The sequence below is a fragment of the Salvelinus fontinalis genome, chromosome 12 (assembly GCF_029448725.1).
Source record: "Salvelinus fontinalis isolate EN_2023a chromosome 12, ASM2944872v1, whole genome shotgun sequence".
Taxonomy (NCBI): domain Eukaryota; kingdom Metazoa; phylum Chordata; class Actinopteri; order Salmoniformes; family Salmonidae; genus Salvelinus; species Salvelinus fontinalis.
In genome coordinates, this window is record NC_074676.1 from 24,169,014 (window position 1) to 24,184,752 (window position 15,739).

General features: G+C 41.5%; 1 protein-coding gene across 1 annotated transcript in view; it reads right to left on the minus strand.

Annotated features, from left to right (window-relative positions):
- Positions 1-15,739, minus strand: part of LOC129867021 (RNA polymerase II elongation factor ELL2-like) — a 53,371-nt gene that overhangs the window by 5,665 nt on the left and 31,967 nt on the right. The window contains exons 5-11 of the mRNA XM_055940121.1: positions 13,323-13,567; positions 12,344-12,468; positions 9,663-9,780; positions 8,820-9,276; positions 7,944-8,007; positions 225-396; positions 52-96 (exon numbers count right to left, since the gene is read on the minus strand). Coding sequence (XP_055796096.1) covers positions 52-96; positions 225-396; positions 7,944-8,007; positions 8,820-9,276; positions 9,663-9,780; positions 12,344-12,468; positions 13,323-13,567 — 1,226 coding nt within the window. The remainder of the gene's footprint in view (positions 1-51; positions 97-224; positions 397-7,943; positions 8,008-8,819; positions 9,277-9,662; positions 9,781-12,343; positions 12,469-13,322; positions 13,568-15,739) is intronic.

Sequence of the window (15,739 nt, forward strand, 5' to 3'; positions counted from 1 at the left end):
AGACCGGCTATACAATAATTAAATTATATTTCCTGCTCATGCATTACTTACTTTCTTATACTTTCTGTATTTCTGCAGTATTTGCTCTTCCATGAGCTGTGAGGGTGGAAAAATACAAGACATTTAGTAAGTCCTTAAAAGTACATCAAACCAGGTCTTCAACTGTTTAACCAGAAGTGTTTTGTATTGTGTGAGTGGAAGTGATGTCAGTTCCTTGCTCATACCTTGTATTCCTGTGTACCGGGGGACAGAGTGTTTATCTTGGAACCCAGCTGAACAAACATCTCAGTAATGGTACCGATCCGGTCGTGCAGGGCCCTGTACTCATCGTACTCTGCACAGAAATCCTGCTTGTACTGTTGTCGCTGTTCTGAGGCTGTGATGGTGTTGTACTTTCTGGAAAGATAGACCAACATCTTGTGAGCTGTCATTTCAACAACCAACGTGGAATGGCCACATCAGGAGGTAGAAATAGAAACATTCATGGTTCTTTCCAGCAGGTGGCACTGCAGATTAGCAGAGTGATGGCCTACGACTCCCCAAAGATTTCATAGAGATTTAGAAATGTAAGACAGACACTAATAATTAGGTGCTTACATTTGTTCCATTTCACGTACAAGTGTGTATTATACACGTGTGAATTGAACATTTGTTTTTTGCATATCCCACTCCCCCTGAGATACCCTCAGAGTGGGGTCACGGCCAGGGATCTGCCATTATAGATGGCGACCCTGGAGCAATTAGGGTTAAGTGCCTTTCTCAAGGGGACATCGATGCCTAGTAAATTTTCGATTGCTGGCCCAACGCTCTTAACTGCTAGACTACCTGCCGCTCCTAGATTATTTGTTTTTCTAAGTAACTCACTTATTTTTTAACACAAAACATAAAAATAAATAACAGCATACAGATGCACACAAACATCAATGACATCCGACCTACCCAGACCCCCCCCAGCTCTCACATCACTCTCCGCCACATGGCCTCAAACTGCATCATTGTTTCTCTCTATCACCCACGCACTTTCAACATTTGACCTTTCCATTGTGTTAAAGATGGAGGACTGGTTGATTTCCAGTTTAAGTATACGTTTTTTCAAGATGATTGACAAGAAAAGTATCATCCAAGACATCGGGTATCTCACTACTCACTCAGATGCATGTATTGAAATATGCAGACAGATGGATTAAAAGTACATTTGCATTGTAATACTTCTGACAGACAACTTTCTAACTCTGCCCATAACTTTTAGACTTCATAGCATTCCCAGAAGGCATGGATTATTGAGTCATTGTTAGTTTTACACTTATTAAGACATGACTCTGCCTTTGTGCTGTAGGATTTGTGAATTTTGTCTCTTGCATAATAAATTCTACACATTTTCATTAACTTTCCTCCAGCTTGTGCCAATATCAGTTCTTTTTAAGTATTGGTTCCAATAGTTAAAAAAAATAAAAATTCTAAGAGATTGTCAGTTGGATAGGCTGTCTGCAAGGTTTTGTATATCTTAACTACACTACATGACCAAAGTATGTGGACACCTGCTCGTCAAACATCCCATTCCAAAAGCATGGGCATTAATATGGAGTTGGTCCCCCCTTTGCGTCTATAACAGCCTCCACTCTTCTGGGAAGGCTTTCCATTAGATGTTGGAACATTGCTTCGGGGACTTCATTCAACCACAAGAGCATTAGTGATGCCGGGCACTGATGTTTAGTGATTAGGCCTGGCTCGCAGTTGGCGTTCCAATTTATTCCAGAGGTGTTCGATGTGGTTGAGATCAGGATTCTGTGCAGGCCAGTCAAGTTCTTACACGCTGATCTCAACAAACCATTTATGTATGGACCTCGCTTTGTGCACGGGGACATTGTCTTGCTGAAACAGGAAAAGGCCTTCCCACAAAGTTGGAAGCACAGAAATGTCTAGAATGTCATTGTATGCTGTAGCGTTAAGATTTCCCTTTACTGGAACTAAGGGACCTAGCTCGAACCATGAAAAACAGCCACAGACCATTATTCCTCCTCCACCAAACTTTACAGTTGGCACTATGCATTGGGGCAGGTACCGTTCTCCTGGTATCCACAAAACCCAGATTCGTCCGTCAAACTGCCAGATGATGAAGCATGATTCATCACTCCAGAGAATGCATTTCAACTACTCCAGAGTCCAATGGTGGCGAGCTTTACATCACTCCAGCCGACGCTGGCATTGCACATGGTGATCTTACGGTTCTGTGCAGCTGCTCGGCCATAAAAACTCTGTAGTGAGTCTTGCAACCGAGGACAGACGATTGTTATGCACTACAGACCTCGGCGGTCCCGTTCTGTGAGCATGTGCGGGTTAAAACTTTGCGGCTGAGCCGTCGTTGCTCCTAGACGTTTCCACTTCACAATAACAGCACTTACAGTTGACCGGGGCAGCTCTAACAGGAAAGAAATTTGACGAACTGACTTGTTGAAAAGGTGGTATCCTATGACGGTGTCACGTTGAAAGTCACTGAGCCCTTCAGTAAGATCATTCTACTGCCAATGTTTGTCTATGGAGATTGCATGGCTGTGTGATCGATTTTATACACCTTTCAGGAACAAGTGTGGCTGAAATAGCCAAATCCAATCATTTGAAGGGGTGTCCACATACTTTGTGTGTGTGAGTGTGTGTGTGATACAAATATCATATGAATATCCTTTGACTCAAATAAGATTCCCTCAAGATTGCGCTGATCTCCAAAAGATTTCAAATCGAAATTTCGTGATATGAAACTTTTAAGTTGCATGCATTTAATAATCTGCATTGGACAGACTAAAATTGCATCTTAATTCTGTAATGGAAATTATGTATTTCCTACCAAGTAATTTATGGTTACTATGCCTTTAGTTTTCCATGTGGACCAATTTTAAAATCAGTGAATTATGAAAAGCTATCCAAGAATTGTTCCATACGGTTGGGTTTTTAGGGAGTGATATTGGCTCTTGTAGAATAAGTTTAATTTTCTTCCATATTGTTATAGTGTACTTAACTAGGAAGTTCTTAATGTTCTTAGCTTTAGCTTTTGAAAATAGACACGTGAAAAGATGAGCATGTGCATTTTCAATATGTATGCATTACTCTTCTTTAGTGCTTTTAATGATATGGTCACAAGTAAACACCTTGGGTGGCGAGTTGATACAATTCCAAGTCTAGAAGGTAAAAAACACCCTCAGACTTAGAAAGATGTAAAACATTCCTTTTTGTTTTATGAGTTGTATTTGCCTATATCAAGTCTGTTATGACCGAGTATACTTTTTAAATAATGTCTTCGGTGGGGTAATTGCTATTACCGGGAATAAATATACAAATGTTGGGAGCCATGCCATTCTGAAGAGGTTTATTCTACCTGGAAGATTGTTCCATTTAATTAGATCTGTTTTCATATTGATGAGTAATGAGATAAAGTTATCTTTATACATTTGTTGTTACTTATTATGTATCCTAAGTTTGTGGTCCACTTAAAGGATTACTGTACATCATGAGTAATTTTTTTTAGTTGCCATTATTTCAGGGGTTTTCCATGTTAATTATATATCTTGAGATTTCAGAGTATTCTCAAAATATTTTTTTGCAAGTGGGGGGGCATTGAGTTTTCAATATTGGTCAGGTATATCAGGAGATCTGCAAATAAGTTTTGTTTATATTCATGTTTTCCAATACTGATTCCTGTTACCTTTGTGTTCAGTTAAATTCTTTCTGCAATCAGTTCAATTGCCAGTGGAAACAGGAGGGGGGAGAGGGGACATCCCTGTCGTGTGCCCCTTTCTAAAGCCATTTCATTAGATAATGTATTATGTGTACATTTTTGCTTTAATACATTTATATAAAATTTTCATGAAATGTATTATTTCAGCTTGAAAGTTACCAAAGTTTTGAATAGAAAGGCCATTCAAGATGGTTGAAAGACGTTTTGGCCTCAACAGCCATTATTGATCAATCTATATCTTGTTTTTTTGCGTATTGTATGTGTTAAACTGAAACTTGTTCTTTAATTTGCATACATTTTTTATATACCCTGTTTGATTGATAATACCTTTGCCATTGTACTGCTTTTGAGCTTTGTTATTATTTTGTCAATTTATAAAATGTATGGGTCTGTAATCAGCAGGGGGTTTTCCAGATTTTCCTGGTTTTGATATAACTGAAATAAACTATTTGATACATGGAACTAGGAAGCACTGAATTGAGTGACGTGCGCTGTCATTTGTGTAAATAGGGTGGCGCACATTTGGCCCAGCATCGTCCGGGTTAGGGGAGGGTTTGGCCGGTGTAGGCCGTCAGTGTAAAATAAGGATGTTCTTAACTGACTTGCCTAGTTAAATAAAAGATTAAAAATATATATATAAATATTTTTTTTAAAGGGCCGTTACTTTGTCCCAAAATGTTAAATAGAATTCTATGGGAAAGTCGTCCATTCCTGATGCTTTTCTCCACGCAAATACTTTATTAGTGTCTAATATATAATTTTGTCTGATCTTTGTTTTTAGTGATTATTTTGGCCTACTGATAAATGCTTCAGGGTTGTTGAGTCTACGGCTGTAGGATCAGTCCAAAAGTTGTTTAATTCTGATTTATATAGATTTTCATAGACACTTTTAAAATTGTCATTAATCACATTGACTCTAAATAACACATTTGTATTTTAATCTTTTAAAATTGTAACTGGTTTGGCATGTATTCACTTTGTGAGGGCTGCGAGATGTTAACCAAGCTTATTTGCCATTAATTAATATGCTTTATTTGAGTTTAACCTGTAGTTGTTGGCTCTCTACAAAAGTAAAATATCATATCGCTGCTTAAGTTCAGACATTTAATTTTCTTCTTTCCAATAAGTTTTATTTTTAAATGGGCTTAAAAAAAAATATTAATAGTGATTTTCTGGGCCTCCCAAGTGGCGCAGTGGTCTAAGACACTGAGGCATCACTACAGATCCGGGTTCCATCCCGGGCTGTGTTGCAACCGGCCACGACTGGGAGACCCATGAGGCGGCGCACAATTGGCCCAGCGCAGTCCGGGTTAGGGGAGGGTTTGGCCAGTTGGGCTGTCCTTGTACCATCGAGCTCTAGCGACTCCTTGTGGTGGGCCGGTGCGCTGGCGTCAGTCACCAGCTGTACAGTGTTTTCTCTGACACATTGGTGGGACTGGCTTCCGGGGTAAGTGAGCTGTGTGTCAAGAAGCAGTGCAGCTTGGCGGCGTTATGTTTCGGGCGTCGTGTCTCACGACCTTCGCCTCTCCCGTGTCCGTACGAGAGTTGCAGCGATGGGACAAGACTAACTACCAATTGGATATCACAAAAAAATGGGGGAGAAAAAAGGTAAGCACTTTGTGACATCTGCTCATGTAAAATGGGCTTTATAAATAAATGTGATTGAATTTGATTGCTACAGTAGATGGCAGCATAGGCCTCTCCAACCAAGCTCCTCTTTAAATATTACATTTCACATAGAAAAAAAAAAAAAAAACTATTGCAGGAAAACCACATCTGCTGACAATCTCTTTAAGTGTTCAAGAACCATATGCTTTTTCTTATTTTTTTTAATGGAGCCTGTGCACATTCCGTTGGATTTTGTTGGTCTTTACTTGTATAAAATCAAAGTTAACCTTGTCTGTTCTGTCGGTCATTGACGAACCAGATATAACATTTTAGCAGACATGTCATATGAGGGTGGTGGGCATTCCATGGAATGTGAGAGTCATAATATGAATACATAGTCATTATATACATTACAAATGCAGTGTAGATTGTGTGGGCATGTGGGCTGAGCAGACATTTAACAGAATACACAAACAACAAAGTTGTTATTTTTAGGGATTTTAAACTCCAACTCATTTCCTAATGTACCAAAAGCCTGTGGATTATGTAAATTATATAATGGAGAAAGACTACCACTTAAGTATTGTGGTCAGTTTGTATTGCCTTGTAAATTCAATTAAAGTATAGTGGGTGATGGGGCTCTACTTGGGGAGAGAGTGAGTCCACCAAGAGACTGAAGTGAGATGAGTAGAGGCCCCACACAAAACTGTCTGATGTCCTCCCAGTCACCTCGTCCCAATCCCTCGGATTGAGCCTCTCTCCACTCTCACCAATAGCCACCATTGAATCTTAGCTATAATCACAAACAAGGACTAATAATGACTCGACATACTCTCCTAATCTGTCCAGAACCCTTATTTTATAGCAGGTTTGCAAGTCACAAAAAAAAATCTAATTACATTGTAATATAGTTAAATCCTTCTGACTCTCTCCCAAGCCCATTCCTCTCCACCTCCCCCTCCCAGTTTTTCACCCCCTTTACCCCACCCAAGCAAGCTTGTCCCAGCCTCCCATCCTTACCCACCCAAGTTTGCCCCAACCTCCCATCCTTTCCCACAAAAGCTAAGGTTGTCCCTCCCTATCTCCCACCCTTGCCCATCCAAGCCAAACTTGTACCAACCTCTCAACTTTTCCCACCCTTCCTACCGCTCAGACACACTTACACCCATCCACTTACTCATCCATTCTCATTGTTTCCCGCCCAACATCCATCCTATGTATCCACACACCCATTCTCTCCCATACCTATTCACCATCCCTCACTTTTCCCAGACACACCTATTCACCATCCTTCACTTTTCCCACACCCACACTTCCCCTTTTGACTTGTCTTTTCAGTGTCCATGTAGCCCATTGGCATTGGCTACTTCTGTATTTACTTCATAGAGGAAAACAATTACTTGGAGAAAGTATAGGTTGTATTGGGGGAGGAGGAAAGGATATTGTCTCAACTTAAGATAAGCTGGTGTTAGGCATCACTGTATGTAGCCTAGTGCGCTCATCGTTTTTCAACTGGGAAGGTTTCTTGTAGCTTGACTCGGGATTCACCGGCGCTTATGAATTCCATCCTTTGCGTTCCCTTCGATACCCACAGCACTGCCGGGAAGCAGAGCTGAGACTTGATCCCCTTTTTCTCCAGTGTCTGATCGAAATGTATTCCTTTGTCTCTCTCATCCTAGCAGACAGGTTGTAGATTACAATGATTGGGTATTTAGCGTTCTTCTATCTTCTGGTGATAGATTCACATCAAGGACAAGGACAAAACACTCATGTTCTTTCGTCCAATTCATCTTCTAAATTTTGCAACTTGGTTTCCAAAAGGCTTATTTTGTCGTCTTGATCGTTCATGTGCACGCCTTGTTTGTGTGTGACTGACACGATAGCATCTATTTTCTTTTTTAGCAAATCTCATTTTGTAATAACATATTGTAGCAGTTTGTTTTGTTGTGCATGGAGAGCATTTTAGCCATGTTTTCCTAGATAACCTTTAACTGTTCATTACACACATTTGCATCTCCAAGTTGCTCCTTGTCTTTTCCTCCGGGGGAAGCCATGGCTTGTTGGACTCGTGTCACCACGCCACTTTACCAACTGATTGGTTCGCTGTTGTACATAACTGATCGCTCACACTCACCCACTTGCTTGGGGATATGTTGATTTATCGATTTTAGAGGCTTGATTTAAACATTGTCTGGTTTCTACATATAACATTTGCTACTCACACCTCATGCGTCCTATTGGTACGCGCTTGCGCCTCATCTTTTTAAGTCATTCTCAGTGAAGCTGTGTTATCACTGCACATTTGATAGACCATTTAAAACTTAAAAATGTTCCACTATTTATGTGAATGTTTTCAAGCCGAATCCAGACCTTTTGGAACAAATAGCTTTCCTTTCACAACAAAAGTGACTAAAGTAGTCATACCATTAAAGAAAAACATTGAAGCAACAGATGGCAGAAACAGAACCTGAGACCACATACTGGTTTCACTTGTACCATGTTTACAGCATGAATGGGTTTCACATAACTTCAACCTAGAAGTACAACTCAGCAACCCAGGGCAATTCTGGAGAACTTGTGAATGAAGCAGTGTGTTTAAACTTACATTAAATAGTCGGGCAGCTCCTCCGGTGATGTACGAGTGACAGGTGTTTTAGCCCCCTCATTGTCTGGAGATAAAAACAAGCAGAGAAAAAAAAAGGTTCATGTAATCTGCCAATGCAAACGTGATAAAACTCATATCATACCAAGGCTGATGGAGTTTATCACTACTACGGATAAGAGACCTGCTACAAGGCAGGCGGTGACGCCAGAAGCTCCCCAGATTGGGAGTCAGAGCAGCCTGCTGACTCGATGAACCGTGGGTCACCCAGCTGTTCCACAGAATCATCTACACACTAGCCAGGGAAAGGGATGGGGGTTGCTAGCGGAAGCTACATACACAGCACCCTTTCCACTGGAAATTCTCTTCAGATCATTGATTTGTTGTCACTCTGTTTAAAACCTACAGCAATTCACTATGAGCCGTATATCTAGATAAGTCACCTATGCTATTGAGGACCGATCCCTTTGATGTTTCAAAATACTTTTCCAGAGCATGTCGTTTTTTTTTTTACTACTGTAACAAATATGGGTTAGGAAAACAGACATTTTGACTGGATTTTGACTATTTTGCAAATGGAAAGTTTTAATGACAGTGTTTATGTATATGGAGTGTTTATTTGTATGTATACAAATACTGGGCAGTCTTTCCTGTAATCTTGTTGGCTCAAATACACTGATTAGATGGTTCTTGTAAATTATTGAACTTCTCTGATTTCAATGTGGTCATAGACCAGTGGTGCTGTAAATATATCCTTTGATGTCATTACTGTATCATTATCAACATGTTCTGTTTCTGCTATCATTCCAGTCAACAAGGCCTCAAAATGATAGAATGTAGTTGAAAATTACATAGGGAATGAGATTGTGATTGTCTTACCAGTGATGTTTTCCTGGTTCTGTTTCAGGTCGGGACTGTTCTCTATCCAGTCCTGTTTTAAGCGCTCCCTGTCCTTGTCTTTGTGCTTCTTGGACTTCTTCTTTTTGTGCTGGCCGTTGGCTAGCTGCTGGTCAGTGCAGATGGAAGGCTCAGTCTGTGGGGGCTTGGGGCTTGGTACTGCTAGGCCTGGCTCTGTCCTCTCCAGCTTGGGAATACTGGAGGAGCAACCCAGTTTATGCCGTGTGTAGAGACCATTAGGGCTTCCCTGGACGTGATTGTTGGTGCTCTCAAACTCTGTTTTGGTCTGTACACTGGTGTTGCCTGGACCAGATGAGCTACGGACTCCAAAGGGACCAAGCTGTCCATTGGAAGGGGACTGCAGGGATAAACTGTGGTCTAATAGTCTTTGCTTCTTGGGGGTCTGATAATCGGATAGGTCGGAGGGCACGGGGCGTTTCTATGAGAAGGGTAAAGAAGAGGATTTACCTGTAATACTACTTAGCGAAGACCAACTTACCCTACATTTGAAAGGAATGGCTCCGCTACATTAAAACATCCTAACTGGCTCCTGAAAATGTCAGTGACTGAACTGCCTCCAGCACTCCAATGAATAAAAAGCAGATGCTACCAAACCAAGAAACGTTCCTCTCATTCCTCCTTTACTCAAGCTTATTCTGCAGTAGGCCCAAGTCAAAAGGCATAGCACTATCCAAACATAAATTATTTAACCCTTGAAATTAATCTGTGCATTCTCTTATTTCTAATCAATGTCAAGTTTAAGAAAAACAAAGAGTAAGGGCAGGATGTAGAAATTCTTTTAGAGTTAGGTAGGGGAGTATTTACCACAGAGGGAGTCTTGACCGGGCTGAGTTGTGACGGAGAATCCGCAGGGGTTTTGTGGAATGAATGGTTTGACTGGAAACTCTTCAACTGGCTACTGCTGCTCAGTGGCTGCAGTTTCCTGCAACATTAGAAGGGGAAGACATTTTTACTTTGCTATTCCGTTTATGTTAGGGCAGATAAAATGAGTTAAGCTTGAGTTGACAGATGTATTCGTTTTTATACAGCGCGTAGGTCTAATCCGGAATGCAGACTGGTTAAACCCGCATTTTAGCCGGTGTCAATTCCACAAGTTATGGGAATGCAGACTGGTTAAACCCGCATTTTAGCCGGTGTCAATTCCACAAGTTACCACCGGCTAAGTCTATGACTTTAAAAAGACCCATTTACTCTGTTCCATCTGCGCAATCCACTGTCTCATCAGCCCAGGCAGGGAAGTTATAAACTTTATCTCCACTATAAAAAAAAAAGCATCTAGACATGATCACATTTCTTTTAGACTAACATTTAGTTTTCAACAGTGGATATTTGTATAAACCTTGCTGTCTGTCTCTCTGACATTTGCAACATTGTTTCAATATTCAAATTCGATCTTCAGCTGTCCCATAGTACTGTTGAACGTGTCGGGAGTCGGGACGAGACACAGGCAGGCAGCTGTTCTCATCCAGTCGACATCAGCATTGCTCTTTGTATATATCCATACAAATGATCAATAGAAAACATGAAAAATGAAACAAAGTGCGGCTAGTTTGCCTTCTGTCCAGTTTGAAGTGATTGTGTTAGCTAGCTCCTCTGAACAACAGTGTGCTGATGAGCACATTTTCTACGGCAGGCGAAGTTGCACATCATTACCTCTTTTATTTGAGTACATCCATAATGTCACTAGAAAACAGCTTAAACAAACGCAAATGCCGCTACTTCGTTGTTATTCTGGCTGAACTAGTGTTTGACGTGGCTGTAAATTAGTCGTAGTTGGCTCGCTAGCAAGCAAGGGATAAGAATGTTGCCAGCCAGGATGGCAGTGGAACATTTAGAAGGAACGACTGGGTCGCGTTCATAGATACAGAACATAAAGACTGAATGAGTCTGGCAACTGAACCGATAGAACGCCGCTTGGGTAGCAACCCTACATGTGTGTTGGGACTATTTCTTGTGGAAGAATGAATTAGTATGAATAAATTAAAACATGTTTTATGACAATATGTAAATCATTATTTTAAAATGTTGGTAACCGGTTGTATAAAAGTGATAATGCCCTCGAAGCCGGTGTTTGGAGGATATATTGGCACGGTTTTCCGGACCTCAACTTTTTCTCGGGCCTAACAGCCGTGCCAATATATCCTCAAAACACGGGCATCTGGCATTATCACTTAAGTAAATAATGGTTCAAACTCCAATTGCAATTGCATGGTTTACAGAGAAGTGAGAGAGGTGGGGCCATGTTAACAGAGGAAAACAGAACACAAAACAGGTCAAACCGGTTGGTTACTGCAAAGTCCACCTTGATGCAGCTGTTCACATGAATATTGCATTAGAACAAATAGACCACATTGTCAGACAGATGTTACACTCCCATTATCTACACTTGACCTCAGGGTGAAACTGACATGTTTTTCAGCATGTTTCAAAGTGTTAGGCTGTATGTAGTGTTTCTAGGTTACAGAACACAGATTACATCTGCAAGAGGCAAGCACTAAGACAGAGCGGTGTCCAGTCACTTCAGTGAGGAGAACAATGGTGCCAGATGCAGGCTCTGTTAGGCCAAACACTCCTCTCTCCACTGGCAATCTGCTTCCTCCAGCTCCTTCCTCACAGAAACCTCACTGAAATCAGAGGTCCATCATACCTCCCTCAGCAGCCACATGACCTTTTCAACTACATGATCAATGGAATCTCCTGGAAGCACCACTGGCTTTCAGGACATTCCAGACATGAGACCCTCTGACAGACTAGGCTTCCAGCAATATGGTTGCTTTCTGGGATAAACTATAAGTAAAGGCTCTGATATCAAAAACAATTGGTTTTAAAAAAAGACGGTCATACACTGATGAGCCACATCAACAGCTACCTTGCCCTGTACATGCAGCAAAACAACATGTCCACTTCCATTCAGAGCTCTCTTTAGAACATCTGAGTAGTGTAAACAGAATGGAACAATAAGCAGGCAGGAGGTCCATCCAACAAGCTTATGAAACCCACCCCTTAACTGACCAGTGGCAGGATAGGACACGTACTTAACGTGGGATGACGTCCACTCTCATTCTGAACAGCTCAGCCATGCTACCTTCCTCTACATTAATGCTATTTGACAACACCAAGCAGAGAATATTTCTCTCCCCGCTTTGATGTGCCCATTAAGAAATTCATCTGTGCAGAGAAATAGTCATTTAGAGTCTCTCCTTTCACCATGATCACAGCGGCCTGCCACAGTAATCCAGTAGGCCTGCAGTCTCAACGCCAGCACGTTGTCAAAAAGCATCAGAGCATCCCGCTACTGAGGAGAGGTAATCATCCAATTACTGACGCTTAAAAGGTTAAATGAAGATAAACTACAGACTAGGGGACTCTCCGCCATGACACCAACATGATGACACAGGTAAATATTTAAATATTCAGTGGTGAAAATGTGAAGGAGAGTATGATGGTAGAGAAGACAGGTGAGTAGAAGTACAAGCCACACCCACCTGGCCAGGAGCCTATGGATGAGCGGCTTCTCTTCCTCCAGGTAACCGGGCCAATCCTTTTGGACAAGCCTGTAGAACTCATCCTTCAGAGTAAAGCTGTGATCTTTGTGGTTCAGTTTAGCAACCTGCAAATCAATGACAAACACATTTGAACCCTCTGTCCCTGTAGCATTAAATAGACTTTTGACCCCGGTTAAAAGAAAGGCTCAACTGGCAGGCTGTCAGAATAATTATACATTGTTCACCATTAAAGTAATTGATAGCAAACACAGCAATTACACTAGCATTGTGCCAAGTTAGTCACAAATACAGTACCAAATCTAGTCTACCCAGAGAGCATTTGTGACAGACAACCATTTGTCAGAGTAGTACTGGCCTGCCTGGAAACACCCCACCCTCCCCGGTGGAAACACCGTCTTCTCCTCCAGACATAATTAAAGCACAGCTCTAATTACAGCTACCAGTAGAGGCAGTAGCAGCAGCGACACAGTCGCTCCTTGTATGACTGCACTGGGACTCCCAAACATACCCAGAACAGGAAGTACGCCTCAAATATACCAACTGAGATCACTTAGCTGCTCAACATTTGGTTGTAAAAGGAGCCATTAGCATTAGATTCTGAGTGGCTGTAGAGAGCGGGCGAGGGAGACAGAGCGGCTACTCTACAGTGTTTCCATTTGGAATCCCTGGAGGGATTTAGAATTGCTTATAGATGCAGCTGAATCTCAGAGGCACTTTTAAAGACCCTGTCCTTTCTTTCAACATGAAAGTTGCTGTGATGTTTCAAATGTTTCATTTACAAAATAGATTGTTTATTCATTTCAAATGCATTACAATTGGAATACAATATGCAAAAGTTGTGCATTATTGAGTTATATCTCCACTTAGTGAAACCAGCACCTACCATGTACATTTATCTGCAGCCTAGTATCTGAGTACAGTTTTAGTGTTGTGCCGTGTTGCGTTCTACAGGTCTCACCTCATCCAGTACTGCTCCCAGGTCAGTCTTGTCCTTGGGAGTGGCCCTCTCCCTCTCCAGCCACAACAGCAGCTCAGGCTTCCTGTAGGGCTTTAAGGCCAGGACGTGGATGATGCGGTCTCTCAGGGGCCTGAGGGCTACTGGGCTGGGGGCCCCGCTCTTCTTGTTGTTAGGGGAGTGCTTGTTGCTGCTGCTGTCCATGCCTGACGACAGGCCCTGCTTCCTCTGGATCTTCACACATTTACCTGACAGAGAAAAGGAGATGCACAGAGGCGCCATTTGACGAGAAAAATATTTAGTCACTTACAAACTATCTTTGTCATAAAAGCTACCTTCTTATACTGCACACAGGAATGGCACCTTGTGTCCCTAGTAGGAAATAGCGTCTTAAAATATTTAGCCAGATCTCATGAAAGCCTCCTGTACACATACACACTAACCCTTTGATCACACCAACAGCATCCTTGCGCAAAATAGTACACAGCATCATCTGGATATGTATGCAACAAAAGTTCAACATTCACCTTCTGCTACCGTTTCTGTCAAGCCGTCTACACATACAGGTTTGACGCGTACGTTCGATAAATCCAATGCATGCACCACACCGAACGCACTGCAACACACTGCTCCAAGACAAACGCATCCTTTCATTGGAAATGAATGCAATTCTGGTGTACCAAACCGCAATGACGCTGTCGGTGTGATCGAAGCGTTAAGTGTTGGTACGCAGCACTAGGCTCGGAGTGCAGTGAAAGGGTTGACAGTAAGGTTAGCCAGTTACTGTGCAAACAGAGGAGCATGGAAACTAAAGCACCTTGCTCACTCACACAGAGACCATTTTTCCTGTTGCAGCACTAATTAACCTGGCTCCAAGCCAGCAGGACATGGTGGTACTTTTACTGTATGTACATGTATCTCCCAACCTAATCTCATTAAACGTTTAAGATCTGCTTTCAAGGTTGCTATAGGATGAAAAGCACAGCCTCTACGTGGGAGCAGCGTGGTTCTGGTATCATGCATCTACTGCATTACGTAAAGTATTGTACGTGAAAGAGTTGATCTATTATATTTTATTTAACTTGGCAAGTCAGTTAAGAATAAATTATTATTTACAATGACGGCCTACCCCGGCCAAACTCAAAGGACGCTGGGCCAATTGTGGGCTGCTCTATAGGACTCCCAATCACGGCCTGTTGTGCCTGGAATCGAACCAGGGTGTGTAGCGATGCCTCTAGCACTGAGATGCAGCGCCTTAAACCGCTGTGCCACCCGGGAGCTAGAGTAGGTTTAGATATGACAATCTAAATAGTATTTTACGGAGTATGTAAATTATTTGGCTCCATGCACTCAATTTCACATTTCTAAAAAGGCCATAGCTGTTGCACAACTGGAATGTAATAATGTTAAAGATATTGAATAACAACTCACCAAAATGTCTCTATTCATATGCATCAAACATTATACATACAATTCATTACATTTTCTTAATGTGAAAAATGACAATATCATCAACATATAATATGAACCCCAGCAACAAACTATTTTTTTTTAATCAACTCTGGGCCTGAGGGTAAATCCGAGGGTAAATCTCTGCTTTTGCCAAATGCAATGTAGTTTCGAGTGCTTGTCGTAACAGCTACCCTGGTTCAAGACGCATACATTTTACAGTCCAATATCTTCCTGTCGTGTAGAGAAATAGCCTGTATTGCCTCATTTTAAACAAGCAGCGACTAGACGCTAACAATAAATTAAATCTGCTTGTCATGTAGTTGGTTATGGGAAAGTTTGTAAAACGCTATTCTGTCTTCTGTATAGCCTTTACATAAAACCAGCAGAACTGCACATGCTTGACTGAAACATAAGTTGCTTTTCAGAAATATGATATGGGTTGTTTTCCTTGTTTGTAAAAAAACATTTGTTCAACATCATGGCGTACAAAATCAAAAACAGTAAATAAAATAGATTAGGGTTGTCACGATACCAGTATCGCGATACTCAAAAGGTATCGTTGCAAGGAAACAAAACATGAAGCGGACTAAATTTCCTGAGTCCTATTGTTGGAAACAAGCTGCCTTATATTGTCACCCAGAATCACATTTATTTTCCATGCTAGCTTTTTTAAAGGACCAAAGAGTTACGTTTGCTTTGTGTTCTCCTGTTTGCCATGGAAAATCAGGTATTGTAGTATTGCGATACTGGTATCATGACAACCCTAAACTAGATAGTCATGTTTTGATACACCAATGTTTATCACATTGAAACCACAACAGTAGCATTCATCCAACATGTATAGTTACACCGAAGACCATCATAACTCAGTTTGAGATTATTGGGTGTTCCTCATCCAACCTGTCACCAAGGTGTAATGCATTACAACAATATGTAATGTACGTCAGACTGACACCAGACCAAGCAGA